This window comes from Ceratotherium simum, chromosome 29 (assembly GCF_057802395.1).
Source record: "Ceratotherium simum simum isolate JZ-2026a chromosome 29, ASM5780239v1, whole genome shotgun sequence".
Classification (NCBI taxonomy): domain Eukaryota; kingdom Metazoa; phylum Chordata; class Mammalia; order Perissodactyla; family Rhinocerotidae; genus Ceratotherium; species Ceratotherium simum.
Genome location: NC_141928.1, coordinates 1,468,721 through 1,486,286, shown reverse-complemented (window position 1 = coordinate 1,486,286; position 17,566 = coordinate 1,468,721). Strand labels below are relative to the sequence as shown.

The 17,566-nt window shown below is 42.4% G+C and overlaps 1 protein-coding gene across 1 annotated transcript; it reads left to right on the top strand.

Annotated features, from left to right (window-relative positions):
• Nucleotides 1-6,884: 6,884 nt before the first annotated feature.
• On the top strand, nt 6,885-17,127 carry GLT6D1 (glycosyltransferase 6 domain containing 1). The gene is made up of 4 exons (XM_087419606.1): nt 6,885-6,934; nt 8,602-8,646; nt 15,879-16,016; nt 16,458-17,127. Exons 1-4 carry the CDS (start codon nt 6,885-6,887, stop codon nt 17,125-17,127), a joined length of 903 nt encoding a protein of 300 aa, XP_087275732.1.
• The last annotated feature ends 439 nt before the right edge of the window (nt 17,128-17,566 follow it).

The following is a 17,566-nucleotide window of genomic DNA, read 5'->3' as shown; positions in this document are numbered from 1 at the left end:
GCCAGGAAAGACAAGTCAGGTCTGTCTCGCTCATGGACACAGATTCAAACATCGCAGTAAAATATTGGCAAACTGACCCTAGTTTTGTAGTAAAACGTTACACATCACACCCAAGTGTGGAAGAGTGACTCAACCTTGGAAGATGTTGCAGTGTGATTTGTCACTTTAGCAGTCGAGGAAAGAAAACTAAAATCACTTCCCAGATACCAAGATATTTTTATTAAATTCAGCCACCATACATGATAAAAACGTCTAGCAAGCCACAATGCCAGTCTCAGTTTGATAAAGGGCCTCCACAAGAAGGCTCTGTTGCAGTGAGCACCCTTCCTAATGGTGAAACACTGGAAGCCGTCTTCCAAAGACAAGAATGGGACAAAAGGAGGACTAATTATTATGCATTTGAGGTGCTTCCACAGTAAATACATGAAGAGAAACAGAAGAGAAGGGTACATACTGGAAAAGAGGAGTCCCGTGGTCTCCACGTGCTGCAGATCTCCACCTCACCATGCGAGAAGGCTGGTGAGGTGGCTGGCTGTCTGCAGAGCAATCGCCTTCCTGTATGCACATGGTGGTCATTGGAAATGCAGTGAACAAGGTCTTATTCACGATGATAGTGGAAATAATGTGAAAATGAGCAAGATCCACACAAAGAAAATGATAATCTTTCCTGAAGAACTCCAAAGAAGCTTTGAAAACAATGGAGATGCGTGCCATATTCCTGGATGGAAAGACTCCATATAATAAAAACATCAATTCTCTACAAATAAATCTGTGCCTTTGACATCATCACAGCCGCGATTCCAAAAGGATAGTTTATGAGACCAGGACAATCACTTAGGGATGCGGATGAACAATAAGTCATAAAAAATGTTTGAAAAGAACCTCGTGTGTTGTGGATATGTTGGTTTGCTTTGGCTTACTGGAAAAAGGAAGAAACTCTTAATACTCGCAACAACATGGGATAAATCTCAAAATAATTTTGCTGAGCAAAAAAGGCACACACAAGAGTACATTTATATAAAATTCCAGAAAATACACACCATCCATAGTGGCAGAAAGCAGATCAACGGCTCTTGGACTGGGACTGGGGTGCAGGGAGGGAGGGAAGGACTGTAGAGGGGCATGGGGAGGTTTGGGGGGTGATGGAAATGGGTTTACGTGTGTCCCATTGTGTACATGTCACAACTCGCCACATCTCATGCTTTAAATATGTGCAGCTTAGATTCGGTTATACCTCAATAAAGCATTAAGTACAGTATAAACTTACAGTAATTAAAACAGTGTAGTATATTTGCAGGAATAGATAAATAGATCAATGGGGCAGAGTTTACAGATGGGAATTTATTTCACGAGAAGGTTTGTATTTCCAATGGGCCGCTTGGGAGATGGTGCTGGGTGACTGGTTTTCCGCGCGTAAAAAAGGCATGGTGGCCCCGCCTCCGACAGAGTCGGGTCTCAGAGGGACCGGAGGACCATGGTAAAGCAGTCGCCAAAAGAAAACCCCCAAGTATCCAAACTGTTAAAGAATTAGAGGAAAATATCGAAGACTATTCTTATACTCTTAAAGTTGGGAAGGACTTTCTGAGCAGGACTCAGAAGCTGGAGAAGAAACATTGATTGTTTCAGCAAAATAAATAAAGATGCACATTACGATCACAAATTAAGGTGGTTACCCCAAGACGGCGGGTTCCACACGGTTATCATTTCATTGTGCTTTGTTGCATCTGACAGATCTCATAACACAAAAACGTTATTTCTATAATCAGAAAAAATGAGTACTTAAAAAAACATTCTGAAAAGCATAAGAAGAGTCGTGCTGTCTTGGGGCGAATTGGACATTGCCCAGAGGACGAAGAGGGAAAGCTACTGCCCTTTGCCCCGTCATAAACATAAACACACACACCATGCAAGATAGCTCCCTGTGAGCCAGGATCAGGCATTAGGAAGCAAGGAGGGACAGCAGAGGAAGTGAAAAGCAACAGAGCAGTTAAAAATATCCTTTAATTTTTCCAACAGGACAAAGTCCCGTCATCTGGCAACCATGAGAAGCCACTGCTGGCAGATGCATCATTGTGACTGTGACTTTCTGATGCTTGCATCATCAAAGGGTCTGCTGATATCACCACCCTCAGAAGGCTCCGGCCCACGAGAGTAGGGTACAGCACTGGGCTCATGATTGTACAAAGACCCAAGGACAGAACCCCTGGACAAAGTCTGTCCTCATAGGACGTCTTTGGCTGGCTTACCAAGGCACCAGGACCCATCAGCAGGGAGGTAGGAAAGTCTGCATGATGGTGGTAGAAGTGGCGCCTGCCTTGGGAATGATGCCACCAAGGGACACTGCTGAACAGACCCCTATCCTATCCCATCTAGGTGGCATTTCTAATGCCCTGGAATTTAAGAGGTGGTCAATGTCACAGTTTGGGGACATGAAACTGTGCCCAGTGGAAGCCAGCCCAGTGTGGTGTTGTCTAAAGAAGAACTGTCCAGTAGAAATATAATGTGAGCTGTGTTTGTTACGTCTAGTTTTCTAGTAGCCACATTACAAAAGGTAAAAAGAAACAAGTGAATTAAATTTCATAATATATTTGTATTTAATGCAGTAGATCCAGACTATTATTGTTCCTATATATGAGCAATATAAAATTATTGATGAGATTTTTTAATTCCTTTCTTTCGTACTACATTTGTCTCCAAAACCCAGTGTGTTTTGTACTCTCACAGCACATCTCAAGTCAGACCAGCCCCGTTTCACGTGCTCAATGGCCACATCTGGCCGGAGGCTACTGGATTGGCCGGTGTGGACCTAACGCGTCTTGCTCATTAAACGGATGCTCAGACGTGTAGTGTCAGAGACCTCTATTTGCTTCAACACGGGACCCTACAGGCTGTGAAAGAAATCCCACGTACAACTTCCAACATGAGCTCGGGGCGTTGGCTGAAGCCAGAACTTCTGTGTTAGAACCGAACACCTTTAGTTTAGACTTTATCTCTGTTTACAAACATCTGCCTCCCAGAGAGCTCATGTGGCTAGACAACCACAGTCTTGGAATAAAGGATCCCTCTTACTATTTCTGCGAGGAGAAAGAATAAAAAGTCAACTTTGGGGGCAGTTGACATCCTCCTAGTTCAGGAAGACTTCCTCATCGTGACCTCATTTCATTCCCACAGCTGTATAGTGGAGAGATTTGTTGCATTTCTTTTATGCAATCAAGGTGGACTTCAAGAGGAACACAGGCGTGTCTGAGGCTGTGGGCCCACGGGCCCCACAGGAGCGGGCGGCACCCCGGGGAGATTCCAGCCAGCAGAGGTCTGCCCCAGTCAAGCTGCCTTCTCCCTAAGCCTGGGCGTTCCAGAAGCAGGCACTCAGGCTGGCGTCCCCATGTCTATAGATGAGTCCATTGATCTGTCGTTAGAAGCTGGCAAAGGTGTCACTTTTTACTGTTTAAAATCTACTTTCTTCTTTTTCCTCTAGGAGACAATGAATTCTAAAAGAAAAAAAATGCTGTTAATGATTTCATGTGTTGTATCACTCATACTGGTTGAGCGTCATTCCAGGTAAATCTAAAATATTGATGAATCATGACCTGCCGTATTGGCAGAGATGATCTAAACCACTGAGTTTTGTTCAAAGATATTAGTAATACTCTCAAAATTGATCAGACACTACCTCATCTCTGTGGGACAAAGCAAAGGATACATACTTTAAGTCCTTCATTTTTTTAACGTTCAGCAGTTATTATTGAGTGCTGTCTGGGTGCCAGGCTCTGTCCCAGGGGCTGAGGAAGCAGCACGGACCCAAAGTGCCCGCCCTCGTGGAGTTTTCCATTCCAGGTGGAGAAGGCAGACAATAAACATAAAACAGACCGTCAACAAGGTCGCATTTTACATAATAAATATCAGGAAGAAAAAATACAGCAAGGGAAGAGACGGCACTGGGTTGTGATTCCAGACAAACTGTAAACTGTCTCAGAGTTCCATCTTGTGTCTAATGTGAACAGGACTAAAAGCCACCTGCTATGGCAGCGTGTGTATGGGGGACACGTTTGTTGACCTGCTGAAATTCTCTCATGCAGAAAAATTGCAGTTCTTACTTCCTCCATGCCCACGCCTCGTGGTCTCCTTCACAAGCAATGCAATCTTCCCAGATGCCGTTTGAAAAGTAGTCCTGCTGTGAGAGACAATGTCTTTAAAGATGAAACCTTTACAAAACACATCTGATAAAAGCCTTCTATTCAAAATATGCGAAGAACTCCTAAAACTCAACAATAAGGAAACAAACAACTTAACTAAAAAATGGGCAACAGCTGAATAAACATATCACCAGAGAAGATATACGGATAGCAAATAGGCATATAAAAAGACTCTTAACATCATATGTCATTAGATAATTGCAAATTAAAACAATGAGATACTGCTACACACCTATTAGAAGGACCTGAATCCAGAACACTCACAGCACCAGATGCTGGTGAGGATGTGGAGCCACAGGAACTCGCATACGCTGCTGGTGGGAATGCAAAATGGTACAGCCACTTTGGAAGACAGTTTGGCGGTTTCTTACAAAGCTAAACATAGTCTTTCCAATGACCCAGCAATCATGCTCCTGAGTATTTATCCAAGTGTTTTGAAAACTTATGTCCACAAACAACCCGCACAAAATGTTTATAGCAGCCTTATTCATAATTGCTAAAAACTGGAAGCAACCAAGAGGTCCTTCAGTAGGTGGATGGGTAAACCAACTGAGGTCCATCCAGACAATGGAATATTATTCAGCACTAAAAAGAAATGAACTAGCAAGCCATGAAAAGATAAGGAGGAACCTCAATTGCATATGACTAAGGGAAAGAAACCAACCTGAAGAGGCTACACAGTGTCTGATTCCAACTATACGACATTCTGGAAAAGACAAAACTATGGAGATGGCAAAAGAACAGTGGTTGCCAGGAGTTTGGGGAGGTGGGGGTGGGGGAGAGGGGTGAATAGGTGAGGCACGGAGGATTTGGGGGGCAGTGGAGCTATTCTGTACAACACTGCGATTGTGGACACACGATGCTGCAGTTTTCAAAAACCATAGAACTTTGCAGCACAAAGAGTGAAGCTTAGCTTATATAAATTAAAAAATCATCTAGGAGGTTGAGAGGTCCCAGGAAGGAGTGCCGAATGTGACAAAATAATCTGTCTCAGAAACGCCCGAAACAAGCTCACTGAGAGGGTGGGGGAAGGTGCTGACCTGAGTGACCTTGGGAGTGAGTGGAGCGAGGGACCCGCACGCGGTGCCGTCTCCAGCTGAGACAGTCGTTGCCCACGGGGGTCCCGGCAGCGATTCTGGGTCCACGTGGTGATGGGTTAGAGCTGGAGACGTGGGCACACACTCATGTGCAGCTTCATACAACACAGAGCTACACGTGGACATATTTCTAGATCTGAGTGTACGCATGGGTTGGTGTACACACACACATTTCCTTGCTCTCAGCTGCGAGGGCCTAGAAACAATGACCCCCAGCGGCAGCAAGCACACCCAGCCCCACATCTTGGTCTCTAATATTATTCTACAAAACCAGTTTGTAGAATGGCTGATTCTAGGGCTGGGGCAGGAAATATACAAGATATTCTTATAGTGCCAAAATATAAGGAAATTCTCAAAAAAGAAAATAAAAACCTCTGTGTTGAAGAGAGTATGTCAAAGGAGCACAGACGCCACCTGGAAGAGTTCCCAGTGGGTAAGGCGGGAAAGATTTGAACAAGAAAGCAAAGTAGTGTTGGATTATAACCCAAACTATAAAACAAATATCCATGAGTCCACACTGATATAAATAAATGGCTGAATAAACTAATAAATAAATGGGAGAGAAGAGACAAATCTACCATTCATAAGAATTCCAAACAGTTGGTGTAGATGCTCCCCTCAAGGATGTGGAGTAATGACCGCGCATAACCCCCACTCCTCCTGCGTGGGCGGCCACGGTATTTCTCATAAAGATTACGGTACAGAAAGGGGGAGAAAGAGAGGCCGTACAGTGGAGAAGCCTGAAAACATGGCCTCAGCGGGTGGTCAAGTTCAGCATCAGCAGAGACAGGTCATGACACGGTCCAGGAAACTCACAGCTGAGAGGAGCCGAGGCAGACGTGAGGACCAAGTGTCCTGTGGGTCCTGCATGGGATCCCGGAGAGGAAAGAGGCGTTAGCCAGAAACTAAGGAAATCTGACAGAAGCGTGGACTGGAGTCAACAATGGTGTGTCCATATTGCTGTGTGAATTGTAGGAATGTACCATACGAATGCAAGCTCTTGATGGTGGGGGAGTCGGGTGCAGGGGATTCCATCTTTACAGTTTTTTTCTGTAAAATTGCTCTAAATATAAAGTATTAAAAAAGAAGGGGAAATAAAAACAATTAATAATGCAAAATCAAAGAAGAAAAAATTAACCCCACCGTTTGGGTATTGTGTATTTTGTGTGGTATGTCTTCCTGCCGCATTTTACCTTAAGGAAAGGACTCCTGGCCAATGGTCACATTGTTAAGGTCATCTCTTTGAAGACAGTAATGACGGGCTATCCTCTGCAGAAAGGACACAGCGGACCACACGCTAAGTCACAGCACAGATTTCGTCCTGTGCCCCAGAACCGTGGCATCACGCCTGCATATAGTAGCATCAGCAATGATTTGGTTAAAAAGAGAATAAAAAAGAGACTAAATAACTCTGAATTCTAGAGTTTTTGGTATCCAAATTGCAATAGGTGTTTGTTCAAATTCAAAACTTAAATGATTTTTTTTTGTTTAAAGAATAAATCATTTACTGATAGGATTGACAAATTTAGCAAATAAAAATGCAAGATACTCAGTTACATTTGAATTTTCGATAAACAATGAATCACTTTTAGCAATGATTCCCCGCGCAATATTTTGGGACATACTTATACTAAAACGTTATTCGTTGCTTATCTTAAACTCAAATTGAATGGGCATCCTCTAGTTTGTCTGGCAAACCTCCCCACAGGAGAGGCATCTCAGGTAGCAGGAATCTTTGTTGAATAAGGATTCTACAAACTGGAAAGCAAAACTGGTAGGAGCCAGGGGGGTTCCAATGGGGACAGAACCAGGAGGGACAGAAAACCAAAGGCTGAAGTCCGTGGAGGCAACCTCTGTTATCTTTCTTGCCTGTCACTTCAGAAATAGTCTACACGCATGCATATCTATGTGTGGATTAGCATGTATGTACTGTGTGTGCGTGTGTGTCCGAGGAGTTTGGTGTTGATCGAGGAAGAGGCAGGACACGAGGTGGCAGTATTGTGCAAGCTTCATGGGGCAGCAGAGCTTCTGGAGACAGTAGGGCGGGGCCGCCACCCAGAAGGGGAGTCAGGGAGGGGGCTATGTGTGTGGTTGAAGCCAGCAGCAAGGAAGGCTTTCCTGGGTCGGAGCTCCGAAGGGCAGCAGGGTCCCAGGTTTCTCCATGGTGAGCAGATGCTGGGTGCCGTTTTGTGGGATTTGTAAAGCAGGCTGTAAACAGGCTTGCGTGGCCCACGTTAAAAGTGATCAGAGGTGTGAGAAGGTAGTTTGGGCTGATGGTCCCGGCCCGCTGTGAAGGAGGAAACGACATAGAGCCCAGGGCACCTCTGACCCATGACGTAAGAATCCGTCTCTGAGTCTCCCTGGCTCAGCCCCTCACCTGCTCCCCCGGACGAGGTTGACTTTGCTGCAGTACAAGCATCTCTCTCGAGGGTGATAGTTTCTTTACATCAGGATCCGCTCTCCAGCCAGCCACGTTTTCTACTTGTCGATCGTTTCCTAGGAATTCATAAGATCAGCATTCTAAAAGACGACTTTTTACTAAAGTTTCCATTTGTCACTTTTTGTCACTGCCTGTTTCTCGTGACATTTGGCCCCGGCAATCCTGAGGAACCCCGTAACGCAGTACCTGTGGCAAAGTTCCCCTCTGATATTGTCAGGACAGTTGCCCTCTCAAAGTTATTTCTCTTCTTTACAAAATAGCCCAGGGTTACAGAAGGAAGTTGCCTAATAAGCTCATTAATTGAATAATTGGCTTAAAAGCACCATGAAACTCTGGATGACTCGTGTCTAAATGAAAATTGAAGACGGACTCTTGACCTGCTCCAATTCTGTCCCTCCACACTTGACAAAGCCACTCCTGGGTGACGGACGGGTGGATTAAACCCACGTTTTGTCTGCATCCACATTGTCTAACTGCTGTTAGTTTTGGTTTTTTAACCCTTCCTCCCGACACGACACTCTTTCTTGCCTTCCTCCCTCTGGCCGTCACCTCATCCCCCCACGCCTCTTTGCTGACCACCTGTTTCCCTCCAGACCCGGGTGAGAGATCTCCTCTCCAAGTGGCTTCCTCTCGCCTCAAATTTGGGTTGAACGTGGCACTTATGCTCCCACAGGGCCCTGCCACTCCCATCAGCACCCGCTACTGGGACTGTCGTGTCTGCTCAAGGCCGCCTTCTCTGCCGTAGTCTTTCCAAGGGCAGGGGCTGGGGCTGCGTTCCCAGTTGTAGAACCTGCTGTGCCACCGGGGCTCAGGAGATACTTGTTGAACGGATGGAATGCTCGTAATAACTCGGTTTTCCCTTGGCCCCCAGGAATCAAGTGGAAGAACTTCGGCTCTCAGACTGGTTTAATCCTAGGTAAGAACGAAATGTCTGCTCGCACACACAAAATAGAACTCAACTTGGAGTCAAAGGTTTGTTTTTCCAATCACCAAGTTACAGCTATCCTGGGGAGTGTCCAGGAGTTGGAGTTTTAATTTTTAAAGCTATTAGTAGTGACACAGTCTTCTTGGCTTACCCTTCCTGGTTTATTTAGTGAAAGAATCTCTTTGGAGGCAGCTTGAAAATGCCACTCATGGCTCTTGATTTCCCACCAGCAGCAGAGGAGCGGCCTGTCTCCTGCTTCCTGGTGATAAACCATCACTCCTGTGACCCATGCCCTCCTGGTTTAGGTTGTTTACAGTCTGGGGCTACTACAAGTAAGTTTATCCGTGGGGTAAATTCCCCAAATGGAGTCATTAGGTCAAAGAAGGCAGACGTTTAAAATTTTGGTGTAAGTTGCCAAATTTCCTTTTAATAATTGTACCATTTTATTTTCTTATCTGCGGTGGATAAACTGAAGTATCATAAAATCTTTTTTTCTTGGCAAAACTGCTAGTTAAAATATCCCAATTCAATTTGCATTTCTGTAATTATTGCATTTGAGCATATTCAATATGTTTATCATTCACTGTGTTTAATCTCCTGTGAATTTCTTTTACATATATATATATTTTTAATGGACTTCAGGTGCTCAGAATTAGATTATCATAGTTCATGATTCACGACACGCTCTCATCATTGGTTCATGTAAAAGCTGCTTATATTCATTTATTTGTTAGTTTGCTTTTGCTTCATGAAACAAAAACGATAATCTTCAAAAACTTACATCCATCTTATGTTCTTTCTCATCCCTTTACCTTGCCCTCCCCACCTCCACCTATGAAATAATCAACATCCTGAACCCTGGTGGATTATACTCTTCCTTTCCTTTTTATATAATTTATCTCGTCTATATGCATTCTGAAAAAAAGCCTATTTTTGAATTTTAGTTGTTTGTAACTTTATGAGGCTATCAAGCTTATGTAATCTTCCAGGACTTACATTTTCCCTTGATACTGTATTTCTAAGATTCACTCAAATTTTGCATATCACTGTAATTCATTCTGGACAGCTGTATAATAATCCAATGTAGAAATATACCATTTTAGGGGCCGGCCCGGTGGCGCAAGTGGTTAAGTGCGCGCGCTCTGCTGTGGCGGCCCGGGGTTTGCCGGTTCAGATCCCGGGCGCGCGCTGACCCACCCCTTGGAAAGCCATGCTGTGGCGGTGTCCCATATAAAGTGGAGGAAGATGAGCACAGATGTTAGCCCAGGGCCAGTCTTCCTCAGCAAAAAAAAAAAAAAAAAAAGTGGAGGATTGGCAGATGTTAGCACAGGGCTGATTTTCCTCACAAAAAAAATATACCATTTTATTCATCCTGGCCCCTTGAATCATTTCTGTGCTTTGCTACTATGAAGAGTGCTGTTGTGACCATTACGTGTGTTTCCTGGTACATGCATACAAGAGCCTCACCTGGGCAGAAGTGGATCCACTGGGTGGCAGGCATTTGACTATCTGACCTAGAAGTCAGTGCTCATCATTTTCCAAAGCGGGTATCCCAATGTAAATTCCTAAAGGTCCCCTTGCTTTCTGAGGCTTGGTGCTGCCAATAGAATGGGAAAAAATTCTGTCTCGAGTTATGTCACCAAAAATGATAGAGTAATAACCTCCAATTTTTTCTCCTTCATAAAACCAATGAGAAAACTGGCAAAAATTGTTATAATGAACTCTTTCAGAGTTGCAAAACTCTGGAAATTAACCAAAGGCTTGCACCCATCTAGGGAGAATTTGCTCAAGAAAAACAGCTGACTCTCAGTAAGAAAAGTGAGCTTTGTGGCGTTGTAACTTGCCCTGCACTGATTGCCCCTCTCCAGCTCCACAATGGCCTCAAGTCAGATTCTCCCTCTCCAGATTTTGTTTTGCTGTTTGTTGTTACGTTTGTTTGTTTAATGACTTTTCTGAACTAATTTTATAAAGTCTGTATTCTTTGTCATTTTTGGCCACTGAAATCTCTGCTCAGTTAGGGAGAATCTGATTTACAGAGTTACCACGTTATATTGTATAAATTATCCATTTTTTCAACCAATAATTACCAAGCATGCCAAGAAATAAGACAGTATGGCCTGTACACAAGAAAGAAAAGCAATAGAAACGATCCCTGAAGAAGCCCAGGGGTTGGACTTACTAAACAAAGACTTTAAATCAGCTATTTTAAATAAAGTTCAAAGAACTAAAGGAAACCATGTGCAAAGAACTAACGGAGAGTATGAGGACAGTGTCTTACCAAAACGAGAATATCAATAAAGATATAGAAATGATAAAAAAAAAACCAAATAGAAATTCTGGAGTTGAAAAGTGCAGGGTCTGAACCAAAAAGCTCACTAGAGGAGCTCAACAGTGGATTTGAGCAGCAGAAGAAAGAATCAGTAATCCAAGGAGCTCAGCAAACTCCAGGTGAGAAAACTCAGAGACCCGCTACTAGACAGGTCACAATCAGACCGCCAGAGACCAAAGACAGAGAAGGGATCTGGAAAGCCGCGGGAGAGAACTGATCCGACAAGACTGACAGGTGATTTTTCATCCGACGTCGTGAAGGCTGGAAGACAGTGTGATGAAACATAAACAATGCTGAAGGAAAAAACCTGCCAACTAAGACTTCTGCTTCTACATACAGAAAACTAAGAAGAAGGAGAATGAGAAGGGGAAGAAGAAGAAGAAATCCAGATATTCCCAGAAAACAAAAGCTGAGAAAGTTTGTCACTAGCAGAACAGATATACAAGAAATACTAAAGGGAGTCCTTCAGGCTGAAATAATGGGACCTAGACAGTAACTTGAGTCCACATAAAGAAATACAGAACACGAGTAAAGGTAACTACATAGGTAAATATGAAAGACAGGTTAAATGTATTTTTGTTTGTAATTCTCTTCTTCTCTAATCTAATTTAAAAGACAGCTGCATAAAGCAATAATTATAAATCTGTATTGATGCTCACAAAGTGATAAAGATGTAATTAGTATGAGAATAACAACACAAAGACAGGAGACAGAATGGAGCTATATAGAAGCAAAGTTTTTGTATACTATTGAAATTACGTTGACATTAGTTGATTTAGATTGTTATAAATTAAGATATTGTGATTCCCAAGACAACCACTAAGGAAATAACTAAATTACAAATAGTAAAAGAAACTAGAAGTGAATTAAATGGTACTCTAGAAAATATCTATTTAACACAATAGAAGGCATTAATGGAAGACTAGAAGAATGAAAAGGACATAAGACATATAGAAAACAAATAGGAAAATGGCCACTGTGCTATTATGCTTTGTGAATGGATTAAACACTCCAATTAAAAGGCAGAGATTGTTAGAATGGATTAAAAATGATCCCACTATATGCTCTCTACAAAAGGCACTTTAGATTCAAAGACACACAAACCTAATTTATGTTGAACTAAAACAACTGAAAAAGATATACCATGCAGACAGTAACCAGAAGGGATCTGGCAGGGAAATACTAATATCAGACAAAATAGACAAAGACAAAAATTGTTCCTATAGGCAAAATAGGACATTTTATAATGATAAAAGAATCAATCCATCAAGAAGCTATAACAATTAGAAACATATATGCACCTAACAACAGAGTCCAAATCATGGGCAAAAATGTACAGAATTGAAGGGAGAAGTAGACAGTTCAATAATAATAGTTTGAAACTTCAAAACCTCACTTTCAGTAATGGGCAGAGCAACTAGACAGAAAATCAACAAGGAAATGGAAGGCTTGAAGAACACTGCAAACTGGACCTAAGAGGCATCTATAGAACATTCTTCCAATCACAGAAGAATAGTCATTCTTCTTGAATGCACATGGAACATTCTCCAGGGTAGACCATTTTGTTATTACATGATAAAATAAGTCTCAATAAATTCAAAAGGATTTGGATCACACAAAGTTTTTCTCTGACCAAAATGAAATAAAATTAGAAATCAATAACAAAGAGAAATTTGGGAAATTCACAAATATGAGGACATTAAACAACACACTCCTAAATAACCAATGGGTCAAAGAAGAAACAACAAGGGAAATTATAAAATACTTTGAGATGATTGGAAATAAAAACACAATATACCCAAACTTATGGGATGCAGTGACAGCAGTGCTTACAATGAAATTTACAGCTGTAAATGCCTACATTAAAAAATAAGAAAGATCTCAAGTTCATAACCTAACTTTACACATTAAGGAAACAGAAAATGAAGAACAAATTAAACTAAAGCAAGCAGAGGGAAAAAATGACGAAAATTAAAGAGTAAATAAATGAAATAGAAAGATAGAGAAAATCAATGAAACCAAAATTTGTTCTTTGAAAAATAACAACAAAATTGACAAACCTCTAACTAGATTGACCAAGTAAAAAGAAGACTCAAATTACTAACATGAAGAGTTACAAACTTCAGAAGTAATCATGATGATAAGGGAATACTGTGAGCAGTTGTATGTCAGCAAATTAGATAACCTAGATGAAAAGGACAAATTCCTAGACTCAAGAAGAAAGGGAAATTTGAATAGATCCTTAGCAAGTAAAGAGATTGAATTAGTAATGAAAAATTTTCCATGAAGAGAAGCCCAGGACCAGATGACTTCCTTGGTAAATTCAACCAAACATTTCAAGAAGAATTAATACCAATCCTTCACAAACTCTCCCCAAAATTAGAAGAGAACTCATTCTAGGAGACCAGTATTACTGTGATCCCAAAACTAGACAAAGACGTTACATGAAACTACAGATCAGGATCCTGTATGAATAGAGATGCAAACATTTCCAACAAAATGCTAGAAAATCAAATCGGGTAACATATAAATAGGATTATGCACCACAAACTAGTGGAATTTATCCCAGGAATGTAAGATTGATTCAACACACAAAAATCAACCAAAGTAATACACTATATTAATAGAATAAAAAAAAAAACCACATGATCATCTCAATATATGCAGAAAAATAGTTTGACAAAATTCAACATCCTTCGTAATATAAACATTCAATAAACTAAGAATGGAAAGGAATTTCCTCAACCTGATAAGCCAAAAACACAACAAAAAAGAAAAAATAGGTTAAATGGACTTCATCAAAATTAAAAACTTTTGTAAATCAAAGGACACTATCAACAAAGTGAAAAGACAACCCACAGAGTGGGAAAAATATTCCCAAATCATATATCTGATCAGGGTCTAATATCCAGAATATATAAAGAATTCTTATAATTAAACAACAAAAAGACAAATAGCAATAAAAAAGAATGGGCAAAGGATCTGAATAAACATTTCTCCAAGGAACTTATACAAATAGCTAATAAGCCCATGAAAATATCCTTGATATCACTAGTTATCAGGGAAATGCAAATCAAGATCACAATAACATACCACTTCATACTCTATGATGTATAAAGATCGTAGGGCGACTAGAATCAAAAAGTTAGACCACAAAAAGTGTTGGGGAGGATGTAGAGAAATTTGAACTCTCGTAAACTGCTAGCGGGAATGTAAAATGGCGCAGCTGCTGTGGAAAACAGTTTGGCAGTTCCTCAAAAAGTTAACCACGGAATTACAATATGACGCAGAAATTCCACTTCTAGGTGTATATCCCAGAGAATTAAAAACATATGTTCACAGAAAAACTGTATGTAAATGTTCATAGCAGTATTATTCATAATAGCTGAAAATGCAAGCAACTAAAATGTCCGTCAACTGATGAGTGGATAAACACTATCCATACAGTGGAATATTATTCAGCCGTAAAAGGAATGAAGTACTGATTCATGCTACCACATAGATAACCCTTGAAAACATGCTAAGTGAAAGAAGCCAGACACAAAAGACCACACAGGATATGATTCCATTTATATGAAATTTCCAGGATAGGCAAATGTACAGAGACAGAAAGTATATCAGTTCCTGTCAGGGGCTGCAGGGAGAAGGGTGGAGAACGGCTGCTAATGGGCACAGAGGTATATCAAAGCCTTTCATTTTCTTGGGAGCAACTGTAAGTAGCATTGTGTTTTTAAACTCAGTGTCTGCTTGTTCATTGTTAGTATATCGAAATGAGATTAATTTTTTCTGTGTGCTGATCTTGTGTCCTGTAACTTTGCTGAATTCACTTATTAGTTCTAGGAGATTTTTTTGTAAATTCCTTAGGATTTTCTATGTAGACAATCAAATTATCTACAAACAGGGACAGGATTAATTTTTCCTTTCCAGTCTGATGCATGTATTTTCTTTTCTCGCCTTATTTCGGTGGCTAGAACTTGCGTTGCTCTGTTGAATAAGAGTTGGTGAGAGTGGCCGTCCTTTCCTTGTTCCCATTGTAAGGAGAGAAAGCATTCAGTCTTTCACCCTTGAGTATGACATTAGCTGTGGGATTTTTGTAGATGCTCTTTATCAAGTTCAGGTAATTCCCCTCTGTTCTTGTTTTTCTGAGCTTTTCTTTTTCTATCTTGAATGGGTGTTGGACCTTGTATAACAATTTTTTCTGTGTCAGTTGATTGTTCTTTTGTAGTTTCTTGCTGCAGAAATGATTTTCAAATGTTGAACCAGGTTTACATATCTTAATATAAATAAACACTGTTGTTAGTTTGTTGTTATTGAAAGCAAATCTAATGTCTCTCTCCCTTTTCTGCTGGATTATACTGATGGACTTAAGGCACGAGAGAGAAGGTAAAAAAAAGCCTCCTCTAGATCTCTTAGGGAAAGGGGAGGGAGAGGAGGAAGAAGGAGGCAGGAGAGCACAGGACACTCGGGTGGCAGTGGTGCTGTGCGCACAGCACTGGCTTCGGGGGATAGACGATGTTCTGCGTCTGGGTGCCCACGTCTAAGCGCAGTCAGAGCTCAGAGAAGGTGGGCCCCTGGGCTCAAAAGGCAGGCGGTGTGACGACGAAAGTGGAAACTGGCTGGGTCTCGCATCTTGACTCACATGGGTCAACTCTGTGGTGTTGGGCAGCTCACCCAACCAATCTGAGCCTCTGTTTCCCCTCGTGAAGAACAGGGATCCTAAAGGCGCTCCCTGCAGAGGGCACTGCAAGGACGAAACAAGCGACAATGCGCTTGAACGCTGTGCCCGGCGCGTGGTTGGTGCCCTACGAGCATTGGCCGCTGTCGCTCCGGCAGCCTCTGCGGCTGTCACGGCAAAGGCCGCACCTGCTTCACTTGCTTCTTGTTTGTTGAACAGGAGACGCCCCGAGGTCATCACGACCACGGATTGGCTGGCTCCCGTCATATGGGAAGGCACCTTCAACAGACAGGTCCTAGAAAAATACTACAGAAAGCAGAACCTCACCACGGGCTTGGCTGTCTTTGCCATTGGCAGGTAAGGGCCACTAACCTTTGTCCTTTTTTATTTGGGAAAATGCGATGAGCCCCATGGATCTTCTGCCTCCAAAGGGCTGCTCATTGTTACCGTAACCACTGCTTCTGGCTGTCCTGTACAAAAATGTAGTGTGGTTATTTTCTCCTTCCTCAGCTGCGCCGTCTTTTTACTAATATCCATTTAGTGCTCTTTCTTTCTTCCCAACGGTGTTGCAAAGCTTTAAGGCTTTTCTCAGCGGCCCCCCGCCACCCCCGTTTATGACATCCTCTTTCACTAACCTGTGCAGTTGACGCTGCAGACCTGACCCCTCTCCCCTTATCTACTGGTAGTTCTGTAGCATCAACGGCTCACACGTTAGATAACACGTTTGGTGACGTGTATTCTCCCGGAAGTGTTTGGGAACTAGGCGTCTGCCTCGCTGTGTGCATGTGTGTTTTGCAGCATTGCAGACCAGTACCTGGAGCAGTTCTTACAATCAGCAATAAAGCATTTCATGACCGGCTACCGAGTTGTCTTTTACATCACGGTGGATAACTTAAACAGGGTGCCTGACCTGGAGCCGGGGCCTCTTCAGACATTCAAAGTATTTACCATCAAAGAAGAGAGCTGGTGGCATGACTTCCACGTCATGCGCATGAACAGCCTCAGTGAGCAGATCACACAGCACATCCAGGACGAGGTCGACTTCCTCTTCAGCATGGCCATCAGCCAGATCTTCCAGAATGACGTCGGGGTGGAGACCCTGGGCACATCTGTGGCTCAGCTCCATGCCTGGTGGTACTTTAAAGACACCAAGAATTTCCCTTACGAGAGGAGGCGCAAATCAGCGGCTTGCATCCCGTTCGGTCAGGGGGATTTCTATTACGACAGTGCGTTCGTTGGGGGCACGCCCCTGGAGGTTTTACACCTCATCGAAGAATGTCTGAAAGGGATTGCTCAGGACAACAAGAAAGGGCTGGACAGCACCTACGAAAGCCACCTGAACAAATACTTTTTCCTCAATAAACCCACCAAGCTGCTGTCACCAGAATACAACTGGGACGCTACGTTTTACCCGCCTCCGCAGGTTCAGTACGTCAAGGTGGCCCAGCTCTCCAAAGAGAAATGGTGACTGGCCAGCGCCTTACGCCTGACGGGTGAGCCACAACCATCCTTCGTCATAAAGGGCATCTTAACACTTTCCAGTTTCGAGAGAAATAAAAATTTACACCCGTCCAAAAGAGTTTTTTCTCTATGCCATTTTGAACCATCCAGTTTGGCCAATGCCAGATAAAGAATAAAAGGATGCTATTAATGTTTAATACACAGTGGTGTTAGTATCTATGTATTGTAGATCACCTGGAGATAATTTTGGAGGCATGAATGAAAATTTTTTTAAATGGAGAAAGACTCTAGTTCAGAAAAAATATTATACGAAAGAGGGCCAAGGATTATACACACAGGAAAAACAAAACACTCCTCAGCGCACTCCCGAGGGGTCAAGTGTGTTCCTTGGTGTTGGGGTGTGTGTTGCTGCGTCTGACCCCTCGAATAGCCTCCGTCTGTCCAGT

Bases quoted from the DNA above. Each gene is read 5' to 3' on its own strand.
- GLT6D1 (XM_087419606.1), top strand. From the start codon at position 6,885: ATGATTCCCCGCGCAATATTTTGGGACATACTTATACTAAAACGTTAT. The intron at 6,935-8,601 runs GTTGCTTATCTT...CTTGGCCCCCAG, and splicing joins CTTATACTAAAACGTTATTC to GAATCAAGTGGAAGAACTTC. The intron at 16,017-16,457 runs GTAAGGGCCACT...TGTGTTTTGCAG, and splicing joins GCTGTCTTTGCCATTGGCAG to CATTGCAGACCAGTACCTGG.